Below are 13,369 nucleotides of genomic sequence, written 5' to 3'. Positions count from 1 at the left end.
GGTTAGCAGGCAGGAGGACTGATCTCAGTGAGTTTGGCAAGAACAACAGCAATGATTCCACTCGGACAACAGAGCTGCACAATCTGATAGCAGAGCACATTAAACATTTAAAACATGACATTCATTCATAACAACAACAGCTTGCACTTATATAGACCTTTAAATGTATTAAAATGTCCCAAAGCACTTCACATGAGCATTACCAAGCAAAAATTAACACTGGAGATTTTAGGACAGGCGACCAAAAACTTGGTTAGAGAGGTAAGCCTTTAAGAGTATCTTAAAGGAGAAGAGAGAGGTAGAGAGGTGTAGGGAAGGAATTCCAGAGCTTAGGACCCAGGCAGCTGAAGGCATGGCTGCCAGTAGTGGAGTGATGGAAATCGGGGATGCTCAGGAGACCAGAATTGGAGGAGTGCGGATATCTCAGAGTATTGTAGGGCCAGAGGAGATTACAGAGAAACGGAGGAGTGAGGCCATGGAGAAGTTTGAAAACAAGGATGAGAATTTTAAAATCAAGGCATTGCTGGACTGAAAGCCAGTGCAGATCAGCGAAAACAAAGTGAAGAGTGAACAGGACTTAGTACGAGATAGGATACAAAGGCAAGGATGAGGGTTTCAGCAGGAGATGAGCTGAGGCAGGTGCAGATTTGGGTGGTGTTACAGGGAAGAAAGTAAGACCACAAAGAACCAATTCAACTAATACCAGAACTGAGGGGTTATTTCAGGAAAGACTGAAAAGGCTGGGGCTCCTTTCTTTAGAACAAAGAAAGCTGAGGGGTGACCTGATCTTGAAATTATGAAGGGGTTTGATAGGGTAGATGCAGAGAAGATGTTTCCAGTTGTGGGATAGCTCAAAACTAGATATAAGATAGTCACTTATAAATCCAATAGGGAATTCAGGAGAAACCTTTTTTCCCCGGAAAGTGCTAAGAATGTGGAACTCACTACCATAGGGAGTGGCTGAGGTGAATGACATTGATGCATTTAAGGGGAAGCTCGATAAACACATGAGGAAGAAAGGAATGGAAGGATATGCTGATGGGGTTAGATGAAGATGGGTGGGAGGAGGCTCATGGAGAATAAACACTGGCCTTGACCAGATGGTCCTAGGGTTGCCAACTCTGGTTGAGGCATTCTTGCAGGTTGATCATGTGACATTCTTACCACAAGATGCATGGCCATGTGATGCCTAATCACATGTCTTCTGCAAATGTATTTCATTTACCTTATAAAGGTTGCGTCCCCTGTAGTTGAGTATTTTCACTCTTGGTTTCATGCCATCAGCTGTTCTGCAAAAAATTCCAAAAACCAAGAGGTCTCCTGTGAGCAGTGGAGGGGAAGTCAGTTTTGGTGGGACGAGGAATCTGAAGAAACCCCCGTTTCAAAGGTCCCCATTTCACAGCCCCCCTTGATTGTCGCAACTTTGGTGTTTCACTGCTTCCACTGCCATTACTAAGTATTGCATTTTTGTACTCATTGTAATTAACTTAATAAATTCTGTGAAGCTTGTGACAGCACTGTTGTACCCAGTGTGGTCTGCAGCTAGTCGGAACTGGAAGTCCCTTTTAAATCAGCTTTCCCAACTCAGTGATTGACTTAAGTCTTACAGTTAAGTTAGAGACTACCCCAGATCTTACACCCATTTCACAGCCCCCTTGATTGTCATGACTTCCCGATTCTCACTTGCATCATTCCAACTCTCTGGGGGTGACGTCACCTAGCCTAAGGCAGCCAATGATGTTACAGAATGGGGGTTAGGCTGGGCTAGAGGTGGGCAGGTGGTGGGGAGTGACATGTTGGAGCAGGAAATGTAAATTGCTGACCTTCCAGGCTGGCAGAGGCAATGCTCGGAGAGCAATCCCTGAATCCGGGAAGCTACTGGTCATTCCAGGCATGTTGGAAACCCTAGTTGGGTTGAATGGCCTATTTCTGTGCCATAGCTTCTATGTAACTTACAATTACTCTTTTTTCTTGCAGCCTGCCTCCTCTGACTGAAAAGGAAATCGAGGTGGGTGTCTTTTGTTTCCCTGCCAACAGCGGTTTGTACTGTGCTGGAGTATAACTCCACTAAAACATCCTCTTCTCATTGAAAATGTAAACCCACACGAATATAAATGTAACAAGTCTCCAATCAAAGGTCCTCTCAAAGTCTCCTGTGGCTATTTATGACGTGTCTGTTTGCCTGAATGTCGAAGGGCAGATTCTCAACTGCAGAAAATACTGGCATCAAGTCAGCAATAACTGGCTGGCTTCTCAATGCTGAACGAGGCTGAAAATTCCAGAACTAGGATTCAGCAGTCTGAAGAAATCCATTCCTAAGCTGAGCAACATATTTAAGCATATTTTTTGCACCACTCCCACCACCCCCTAAGTGTGGGATCTAAATTCGATCCCCACAGTAAGGGAATGCTCTGAGATAACAACTGTAAGGACAACTTACATTTATATAGGACCTTTAACTTCAAAAATGTTGCTTATTCACATAGGCATAGTTAAAACACCTAGACAAAGAGGAAGAGATTATGAGCGGTGGCCAACAACCTAGTCAAAGACAAAAGCAGAGAATACTGTGGATGCTGGAAATCTGAAATAAAAACAGAAAATGCTGGAGATACTTAGCAGGTCAATGGCAGAAAATGGCACTGATAGAGTCATCATTGTACCAGAAGAAGAGTTGAGGGTGGGGGCCTGAGTAGGACTGGAACAAGGAATGTTCCACATATCCTACAAAAAGGCAAGCATAGTTAGCACCCATACGGGTACCCATACTAACACCTTTTATTCGGAGGGAGTGGATGGAGGTAAAGGAGAAGTTGTTTAACGTGAGAACAAGTTCAGTCAAGCGGAGGAGGGTGGTGGTGGATGGAGACTGGTTGGGCCACTTTTCAAGGAAAAAATGGAGAGCACTCATTCTGTCCTGGTGGGGGATGGAAGTGTAGAGGGGTTGGGTGTTCATGGTGACGAGGAGACAGTTAGGACCAGGAAACTGTTAAAATGATGGAGGGTATTGGCTAAGTCACAAATGTAGATGGGAAGATACTGGAGAAGGGGAGAAAAAATATAGTCAAGCTAAGAAGAAACCTATTACATTTCTAACTTTCCCCAGTTCTTATAAAAAGTTCACAGGCCTGAAACATGAACTGTGTTTCTCTTTCCAGAGATGCTGCCAGATCCGCTGAGTATTTTATGTCATTTTTATTAACTCAGTCAAAGAAGTGGATTTTAAGGAGGCCTTTAAGGAGGAGAGGCAATATAAATAAAAAGGTCTAATTTTAAAGGAGGTGCAGAAAAGACTAGGTTGTATGTACATAAATCTTTGAGAGTGGCAGGATAAGTTGAGAAGGCTGTTAAAAAAGCATAAGGAATTCTTGCCTTTATTAATCACGGCATAGAGTCTAAAAACAAGGAAGTTATATTAAACCTTTATAAAACACTGGTTAGGATTCAGCTGGAGTGTTGTGTCCAATTTTGGGCACCACATTTTAGGAAAGAAGTCAAAGGGCAGAATTTTGCCCTTGGTGGGCGTGCGGGCCCCACCGGCTCGGCGGCGGGTGGACAGCCGACCCCCGCCGCCAAAACAGGGCCCGCCGCCATTTTGAGTGGGCGGGCCAATTAAAGCCTGCCCGACGGGAAGCGCTATACGCTTCCTGTGCGGGGGAGGGGAGGGAACCCCCAGCTGTCAAAGTGCGCTCTTTCACGCATGCGCGCGAAAGAGCGCACTGCTCCCTGAGACTAAGTGCTGTCTCAGGGAGATTAGGGACAGTGCTTCAAAACTTAAAAAATAGAAAAATAAAAATATTATTAACATGTCCCCCTCTTGTGGCAATGTTACATGAGATGGGCCATGTTAATAAATTTCACATTACATTTATTAAAGTTTTTAAAAAGGAACATGAAGCCTCATCCCGCCAGTGGATGAGGTTTCATGTTTTTTCTATTCCCCGCTGGGGCTCCTGGCCTGCCCGCCAGCCTTAAGGTGATTTCGCTGTCCGCCCGCCTTCCTGAAAATTTAAAGGGACTGGGATGACGTCGGGGGTTCCTCCCGACATCATCCTGCGTCATTTTCCCCTCGGCAAACAGGCCCCGCCCCCAAATCGTCAACGGGAAAATTCAGGCCAAAGTCTTGAAGAGGGTACAGAGGGGATTTACTAGAACAGTACCAAGGATGAGGGACCTCAGCTGTTTGGAGAGGCTGCGATTGTTCTCCTTAGAGCAGAGAAGGTTAAAGGGAGATTTAATAAGGGTGATCAAAATCAATAAGGAGATACTGTTTTCAGTGACAGGAGCATCAATAACCAGAAGACACAGATTTAAGGTGATTTGCAAAAGAACCAAAAAGGGGAAAAGGATATTTTCCTACACAGTCGGTTGTTATGATTTGGAATGCACGAATGAAAGGATGGTAAAAGGAGACTCAATAGTAACTTTCAAACACTTGGAAAGGAAATATTTGCAGGGCTTTGGGGAAAGAGCAAGGGGAAGGGGATAATTGGATAGCTCTTTCAAAGAGCTAGAATAACAGGCTGAATGTCTTTCTTCTGTGTTGTAAAATTCTACTATTGGAGAGGGTTTATAACACAAGGAGGAGAGATATTGTCTGTACTGCACCACTCCTGCCCATCCCCCGCCTGTCTGTCGGTGTACAGGACTCTTAATCCCCAGTCTTATTTGTTTCCTACAGAACACGTTTATACAGCTCTCCCTGGCATTTAAAAATGACAGCTACACACTGGAAGCAAGGCTGGGTCTGGCAGAGAGAGAGAGAAACCTGGCTGAGGAGAACACAGAGAAGGAACTCGAAAACTTCAAAGCAGAGATGAAGGTGAGATACATGGCCCGCGAACTCACTGATATTGATTGAACCATAGAACCATACAAAAGTTACAGCACAGAAGGAGGCCATTCGGCCCATCTTGTCCATGCCAGCCCGAGGACACCCAGGTGCCCTTTCTACTCCCGCCTTCCTGCACCCGGCCCATAGCCCTGCAGCTCACAGCACTTTAGGTGCAAATCCAGGTACTTTTTAAAAGAGTTTAGAGTTTCTGCCTCTACCACCAACTTGGGCACCAAATTCCAGAAACCCACTAACCTCTGCGTAAACAAGTTCTTCCTCATGTCCCCCCTACACCTTCTGCCACTTATCTTGAATCTATGTCCCCTGGTTCTAGAATTCTCCACCAAGGGAAACAACTTTATCCTGTCCACTCTATCTATTCCCCTCATAATTTTGTACACCTCAATCAAGTGACCTCTCAGCCTTCTTTGTTCTAAGGAAAATAACCCCAACCTATCCAATCTCTCCTCACAGCTACACTTTTCTAACCCTGGCAACATTCTTGTAAACCTCCTCTGCACTCTCTCCAGAGCCATTACGTCCTTCCTGTAATGTGGTGACCAGAACTGCACACAATACTCCAGTTGTGGCTTCACCAGTGTTTTATACAATTCCAACATTATATCCTTACTTTTATATTCTATACCTCTGCCAATGAAGGAGAGCATTCCATATGCCTTCTTTACAACCTTGTCTACTTGAACTGCTGCCTTCAGGGACCTGTGTACTTGTACGCCAAGGTCTCTCACTTCATCTACCCCTCTTAGTATATTCCCATTTATTTTGTAATCCCTGTAACTGTTTGACCTCCCAAAATGTTTGACTTCACACTTCTCTATGTTAAAATCCATCTGCCACTTTACCGCCCACTCCACCAACCCATCTATATCGTTTTGGAGATTATGGCTATCCTCTACACTATCCACTACTCGGCCAATCTTTGTGTCATCTGCAAATTTCCCAATCGTGCTCCCCACGTTCACGTCCAAATCGTTAATATATAACACAAACAGCAAGGGTCCCAACACCAAGCCTTGTGGAACACCACTTGAGACAACTTTCCATTTGCAAGGGCATCCATCGACCATTACCCTTTGTTTTCTGTTACAAAGCCAACCTTTTATCCAGTTTGCCACATTATCCTGAATCCCATGGGCTATTACTTTCCTGACCAATCTGCCATGTGGGACCTTGTCAAATGCCTTGCTAAAATCCATGTACACAACATCCACTGCACTACCTTCATCAACCCTTCTTGTCACTTCCTCAAAGAATTCAATCAAATTTGTAAGGCAAGACCTTCCTTGAACTGCACACAATTGTGACATTTTAAGTAATATGCCTAGTGGGAAAGAGGCTCGGTGGGGTCAGATGCCCGTTTCATTCCACATCCTGTTTTACACCCCACTAAACTCAGCAGACTGTAAAATTGGACTCTCAGCAAAACCTCTGGCCCATTACCCTCACCCTTTGCACCCTGGGCATGCGAGATTTATATGACTCCATTGTGTTTTGTATCAGAGTCTCCCTTAGGACACAATTCAATCAACAACCTGTGTGCGCTCTGCTGTGATCATTCAGTGTGTGGATGTCTGGAAAAAGGAAACTGTATTATTACTGAAAAGAGACATGTCAAAGCTTTTCGTCTTGCACCCATCAGGATACTTCACAAAATTACCAATATAAGGGAAAACAACAATTTATACTGTATGTGAAGAGAATGCTGATTGGTGGTAAGTGGACTTTGATTGGTAGAGGTGTTGCCATGGAGAATGTGCCAGTGATGGTGACTGACAGTTAACTACCAAGCATTGTTTGAAATTTAAAGCAGGCGGCTTGACTCTGATTGGTCAAGGCATTGCCCTTAGAAATGAGTCATCAAATAGCTGTCACTCATTTGGTTTAGCTGAAACAGGGACAATGTGTGCACGTGTTCTTTCTGTCTGCAAAGAACAAGACCCGTGTATTAATATATGTAGCTTCCAGTACACATAAATGCGCAACACTGTGAAGGTGATTTGAAATGGAGCAGTAAAATGAACTCCCTTCCTTGACCTACTAGTTGAGAAATCTGCCAGGGGGTTCTCCACCCCGGTCTACTGCAAGCCTACCTTCACTGGTCAATATATACGTTGGGATTCTTACAGTTCCACATGCTATAAGGTTGGTCTTATCGGCAACCTTACAAATAGGGCCCGAAGCCACTTCCTCACCAGGCAAGCTTGATGCTGAAATAGGGCGCATGAAAGGCATCTTGCAGGAAAATGGCTAATTTTTCATACTGTATATCACACAAATTCATGAACAGGCCTAAGGCCATTACTTTTGGTCCTGAAAAATGCCCAGTCTACCTCAGATTACCCTGGAAGGACAAGATGTCTCAAATATTTGAGTAACAGGTGAAGCTAGCTATTTCACACTGCTACTATGCAATAGTAACACAAGTGGTATTCGCCACTAACAGGATGCTGCCGTCAAAAAGACGTTCTGCCTTTCACACAAATAAGTAATGTTGTATATGAATTTCAGCGCCAGTGTGATGCTAGGTATGTAGGCCGTACATCCCAAAGACTGGCAGATCGTAGCATGTCCCAGCTGCTGCTTGCATTGGGCAAGGTACAGACCGTACCCAACCAGTCCGTGCTTGCAAAACTCAAAACACAGTGTCCAACATTAGATGTGATTCCATGACTGGACAACATTTGCTAAATAATTCTCAATGTGCTAAGAATTACACTGACAACCAATCAGCTGGGCTTGCAGTGTGGTGCATTTGCGTGTACTGGAAGCTACATATGTTAATATACATGTCTCTGTTCTTTGCAGCAGAAAGAACATGTGCACACATTGTACCTGTTTCAGCTAAACAAAATAAGTGACAGCCATTTGCTGACTCATTCCTTAGGGCAATGCCTTGACCAATCAGAGTCAAGCTGCCAGGTTTAAATTTCAAACAATGCTTGGTAGTTAATAGTCAGTCACCATCACTGGTGCATTCTCCATGGCAACACCTCTACCAGTCAGATTTCACTTACCAACCCATCAGCACTATCTTCACATACAGTATAAATTGTTGTTTTCCCCTTATATTGGTACTCTTGCAAAGTGTCCTGATGAGTACAAGACAGAAAGCTTTGACATGTCTCTTTTCAGCAATGCTCAAGTTCTGTACTACCAAACAACTATTGAAATTGTATTAAACAATTTGCATTTATATAATCACCTTTACCGTAAAACATCCCAAGATGCGACATGGGCGAGTGAACTTTGACACCCATCAGATATAGGGATATTAGGACAGTCGACTAAAAGCTTGGTCAAAAAGGCAGGTTTTAAGAAGCCTCTTAAAGAATGAAAAAGAGGAAGAGAGGTGGAGAGGTTTAGGGAGAGAATTCCAGAGCTTTGGGACTTGGGATCTGAAGGCACAGCCATCAATGGCGGAGCAATTACAATCGGTGATGCTTAAGAAGCTAGAACTACAAGGCCACTGCAAAGCCTGTGAAGTACTTTTTTTAAATGTAATTACTGTTGAATAGAGGAAATGTAACAGCCAATCTGAGCCAGCAAGATCCCAAAAACACCAGACCAATCATTTTGTTTTAGGTGTTAGTTGAGAGATAAACCATGCTTTGGAAATTACCGAGGTATTTCCCTCTTGTTCAAAGCAGGGAAAATGCTGACACATATTCTCCTGAATCACCTACTTCCTATGGCTGAGGAAATCCTCCCAGAGACAGTGTGGCTTTAGCCCTTCAAGAGGAGCCTTTGACATTGTCTTTATTGAGAGAAATTCCAAGAAAAATGTCAAGAACAACACCAGGAACTCTTCATTCCATTCATCGACCTGACCAAAGCATTTGTCTCAGTAAAAACACAAGGTTTTGTGAATGGTGTTCCACAAGGTTGGATGTCCAAGAAACTTCATCATAATCCTGCAATTGCTTCATGATGATATGACTGCAAATGTCTTGACTTGGAGGTATGAAACAGACACCTTCAAAATCTGGACCGGGGTCAAGCAATGCAGTATGATAGCCCTCATACTATTTATAATCTACCTGACAGTAGCAATTCACCTCACCAAGGATCATCTGCCCTCTGATGTCAGTATTAAATAGCACCTAGATGGAAAACTCTTCAACCTCAGTTGCCTCCATGCCAAAACTAAACTGACCACCGTAGATGTACATGATCTACAGTGTGTGGATGACTTCAGTGTCATTGCCCACACTGCCCCAAATTTGCAAGCCACTCTGGATCTCTTCAGTTCTGCATATAAAGAACTTGACCCGTCCTTGAACGTTGCCAAAACGAAACTCACATATCAACCCACACCTGGTCATCCAAATCTCCCACCTCCCATATATGTTGAAGGAGAGACTTTGGAATATGTTGAGCACTTCCCATACCTAGGCAGCCACCTCTCTCAAAAGGCCACAATTGATGAGGAGAATCAACACCAGATCAATTATGTCAGCTCAGCATCTTCCAAACTACAGCAGTGAGTGTTTGACAACGTAGACTTCCAGAAGTCCACAAAAATCCTATAGAGCACTTGTTCTCACCACACTCCTGTACTGCAATGAGACCAGGACAGTGTATCAGCAACCCCTAGAGCACTAGAGAAATTCCATCAGCAATGTCTGCACTGTATCCTCCGGATTCAATGGGAGGACCATTGAACAAATGCTAGTGTCCTTCTTGAAGCCAGCTCCACAAGCATTCAAGCAAAACTCCTGCAAAATCAACTTCAATGGACTGGACACTGTGTCCGGATGGTGGAAAAGCATCTCCCCTGCCTGGTTCTGTTTTCTCAGCTTTCAAATGGTCAATGTTCCAGGAGAGGACAAAGAATGCACTCTGAAACTCTTCTTGAAGACTCTGAAGGTTGATTTGAAGTGCAGCACAATTGACACTTATGACTGTGAGAAGCTTGCTGCCAATCATTCAATATGGCAACAACTTATGTCCATCAAGTTGCATCAAGCTTTGAGTCACAGCATCCTAATGATGAGGCAGAGCAGTAGCAGAGAAGGAAAGAAAAGGAAGCAAATTCTGCACTCCAGATCCTATTACCTTTTGAGCCATCCTGCCCCATGTGCCCATAGACCTGTGGGATGATAACTGGCCTATTCGGTCACATGAAAACCCATGGCAGAAACTCACGACCTTGACTGGATGCCATCCTTGAACTGAGGGACAGCCAACAATGACAAAGGATAAATGTTGGCCCAGGACTCAACTGGTCAGTGAATTGTATGTAATCCCAGCTACAAATGGAGTGACATTACTGGGGGACAATGTACACTCTTGTTATATTGATTCAGCAAATGATTTCCAAGTGACATATAGCAAGGTTAAATTTTTACAGCAGCTTTAAAGTAGGAAAACAGCCCAAGGTACTTCACAGGAGCATAATTAGGTAAAATTTGATGCATTATCTCCCCATCTGGGCCAGAGGAATTTTGATATTCAGAAGAGTAAGGAAGTTGTCCCCAGTGTCCTGGCCAATATTTATCCTTCAGATAGCACCAATCAAAAGTATATTATCATTAATCACATTTCTGTTTGTAGGATGTTGCTGTGCACAAATTGGCTGCCATGTTTCCTACATTCAAAAGTACTTCATTGGCTGTAAAACACTTTGGGACATCCTGAAATCATGAAAGGTTCTTCTTTGTTTTTCTTTTACTTAATTCCGTCTGTCTTGCAGTCTTCTGCTTCGCTCTGGGTGAACTCTGACCGAGACGCCCAGCAGAGGCTCCTTGAGACCATCACCGTACTGCAACGCTTGGCTATCAGGCTCTCCGGCCGAGCTGAAATGGTGGGGGCCGTTCGACAAGTAAGTACTGCTGAATAATTAGAAGAATTTAGTTCACGCAAACCCTTCTTTCTCTGATATGTGTCACCCCACCTTCTCCCCATCCCTCGATCCCCTCTATCTCTAGAAGGGCATCTATACCCTATCAGCCCATTTGTACTATAGCTTCCACCACAGGTCTACCATCCTGGGGTGTAAAATGTTTCTGCTTGCCACTCTACTTAACCTTAAGGACCCGAGATTTCACCTCTGCTCCCTGGTCTTTGACCCATTCACCAGAGCCTTGACTGTCCTATTCATCATTTCAAAAACCTCGGTGAGGCCATCTCTAGATTTTTATTATCCCAACTCCAATTTAATATCCACTCCTGTGATGTGGATGTTGCTGGCATTCCTAGTTATTTTGAGAAGGTGATGATGAGCTCCCTTCCTGAAAATTGTTTGAGGGTCTTGTTTGGCCAGTTAATGTTAACAACTTTGGTTGGAAGTATTCTTGGAAGTTTGATCACGTGACATCAGCAAATATTATTGCATTTACCCTCTAGAGGCTGTGTCCCCTGGAGTTAAGGGTTTTGCTCCTAATTTCACACTGGCAGCTGTTGTGTGAGAAGAACCAGGAGGCCTCCTGTGAGCATGGGTAGAGGAAACTAAGGCAGGGGGGAACCGAGAGAGGGGAAATGGAGTGGGGGGGTTTCAGGGGGAACCAAGGAAAAACAGAAAAAACGGCATTTATATGGTGCCTTTCAGGACCACCGGACATCCAAAGCACTTTAGAGCCAATGAAGTACTTTTTGATGTGTAGTCACTATTGTAATCTAGAGGGGGGAGGGAAGAGGGGAAACTAAATCCAACCTAAACTCTCTCCAGTCTTTCCTCATAACTCAGCCTTAGGGGAGGTATAACCACAGCTTTAAATACCAGATCTCCATAACCATCAAAAGAGCAATCATTCACTAATGTAGAACTCATCACCTTTAATATCAGTTTTCCCTCTCTGTCACCAGATTTAGATGCTCAACCTGTAAGTGCACTAACAGGAACATTAGGAATAGGATGAGACCATTCAGCCCCTGATTTTCCATTCAGTTAGATCATGGCTGATTTTAATTTCATTTACTCGCCTTGGCTCCATATCCCCTGATAAGCTTGCCCAACAGAAATCTATCAATCTCAGTCTTGACAGCTCCTTTGACCCCCCCAGCATCCATGGCCTCTAACAGGAGAGAGTTGCAGATTACCCCCTCCCCTATGCGTGAAGATGTGTTTCCTGATATTACCCCTGAACGTCCTAGATCTAATTTTAAAATTATGCCACATTGTTCTGGACTCTCCTGCCAGAAAAAAACATTTCTGTTTATCTCCCCTATTAAATCCTTCTTATATTTTAAACACCTTGATCCAATAATTCCATAATCTTTTATATTCAAGGGAATGCAAACCAGGTTTATGCAATCTGTCCTCATAATCAAACTCTTTTAGCCCTTTTTGCAGTGTCAGTCATGGCTTAGTTGGCAGCACTCTCACCTCTCAGTCACTAAACCCTGGGTTTAAGTTCCACTTCAGGCCTTGAACACAAAATCTAGGCGGACACTCCAGTGCAGTACTGAAGCAGTGCAGTACTGTCGGACATCGGCTAAGCCGATGTCCCCCCCTGCCTGTTCGGGGTGGATGTAAAAGATCCCATGATACTACTTTGTAGAAGGTGCAACTGGAGAATCCCTGGTGTCCTGGGCAATATTTAACCCTCAACATCACAAAAACATTATTATTATCACATTGTTGTTTGTGGGAGTTTGCAGTGCACAAATTGGCTGCTGTTTTTCATACATTACAACAGTGACTACACTTCAAAAATACAATATTGGCTGTGGAGCATTTTGAGATGTCTTGTGGTTGCGAAAACTTACAAATTAGGACCAGGAGTAGGCCACTCGGCCCCTCAAGCCTGTTCCGCCATTCAATAAGATCATGGCTGATCTGATTGTAACCTCAAACCTACATTCCTGCCTATCCCCGATAACCTTTCACCCCCTTGTTAATCAAGAATCTATCTAGCTCTGCCTTAAAAATATTCAAAGACTCTGCTTCCACTGCCTTTTGAGGAAGAGAGTTCCATAGACTCACAACCCTCTGAGAGAAAAAATTTCTCCTCATCTCTGTCTTAAATGAGCGATCCCCTGTTTTTAAACAGTGACCCCCAGTTCTAGGTTCCCCCACAAGAGGAAACATCTGCTCCACATCCACCCTGTCAAGACCCCTTAAGATCTTAAAGGTTTCAATTAAGTCGCCTCTAACTCTTCTGAATTCCAGTGGATACAAGCCTAACCTGACCAGCCTTTCCTCTTAAGTCAACCTGCCCATTCCTGGCATTAGTCTAGCAAACCTTCTCTGAACTATTTCTAATGCGTTTACATCTTTCTTTAAATAAGGAGACCAGTACTGTACACAGTACTCCAAATGTGACCTCACTAGTTCTTTTTACAACTGAAGCATAATTTCCCTACCTTTGTAATCAATTCTCCTCACAATAAATGATAACATTCTACTAGCTTTCCTAATTACCTGCTGTACCTGCATACTAATCTTTTGTGATTTATGCACTAGGACACCCAGATCCCTCTGAATCTCAGAGTTCTGCAATCTCTCACTATTTAGATAACAAGCTTCTTTTTTAGTTTTCCTGCCAAAATGAACGATTTCACATTTTCCCACAT

The 13,369-nt window shown here is 43.7% G+C and overlaps 1 protein-coding gene across 1 annotated transcript in view; it reads left to right on the top strand.

The window, feature by feature from the left end:
• The window catches only part of LOC144684929 (inositol 1,4,5-triphosphate receptor associated 1-like), a 152,706-nt gene that overhangs the window by 101,977 nt on the left and 37,360 nt on the right, over positions 1 to 13,369 (top strand). Inside the window, exons 15-17 of the mRNA XM_078549344.1 lie at positions 1,978 to 2,008; positions 4,682 to 4,822; positions 10,548 to 10,676. Of these exons, the coding sequence (XP_078405470.1) occupies positions 1,978 to 2,008; positions 4,682 to 4,822; positions 10,548 to 10,676 (301 nt within the window). The remainder of the gene's footprint in view (positions 1 to 1,977; positions 2,009 to 4,681; positions 4,823 to 10,547; positions 10,677 to 13,369) is intronic.

Source organism: Cetorhinus maximus, chromosome 9 (assembly GCF_964194155.1).
Source record: "Cetorhinus maximus chromosome 9, sCetMax3.hap1.1, whole genome shotgun sequence".
In the NCBI taxonomy this organism is placed as follows: domain Eukaryota; kingdom Metazoa; phylum Chordata; class Chondrichthyes; order Lamniformes; family Cetorhinidae; genus Cetorhinus; species Cetorhinus maximus.
Note: the sequence above shows the minus strand (reverse complement) of the source record. Positions and strands in the feature narration are given on the sequence as shown.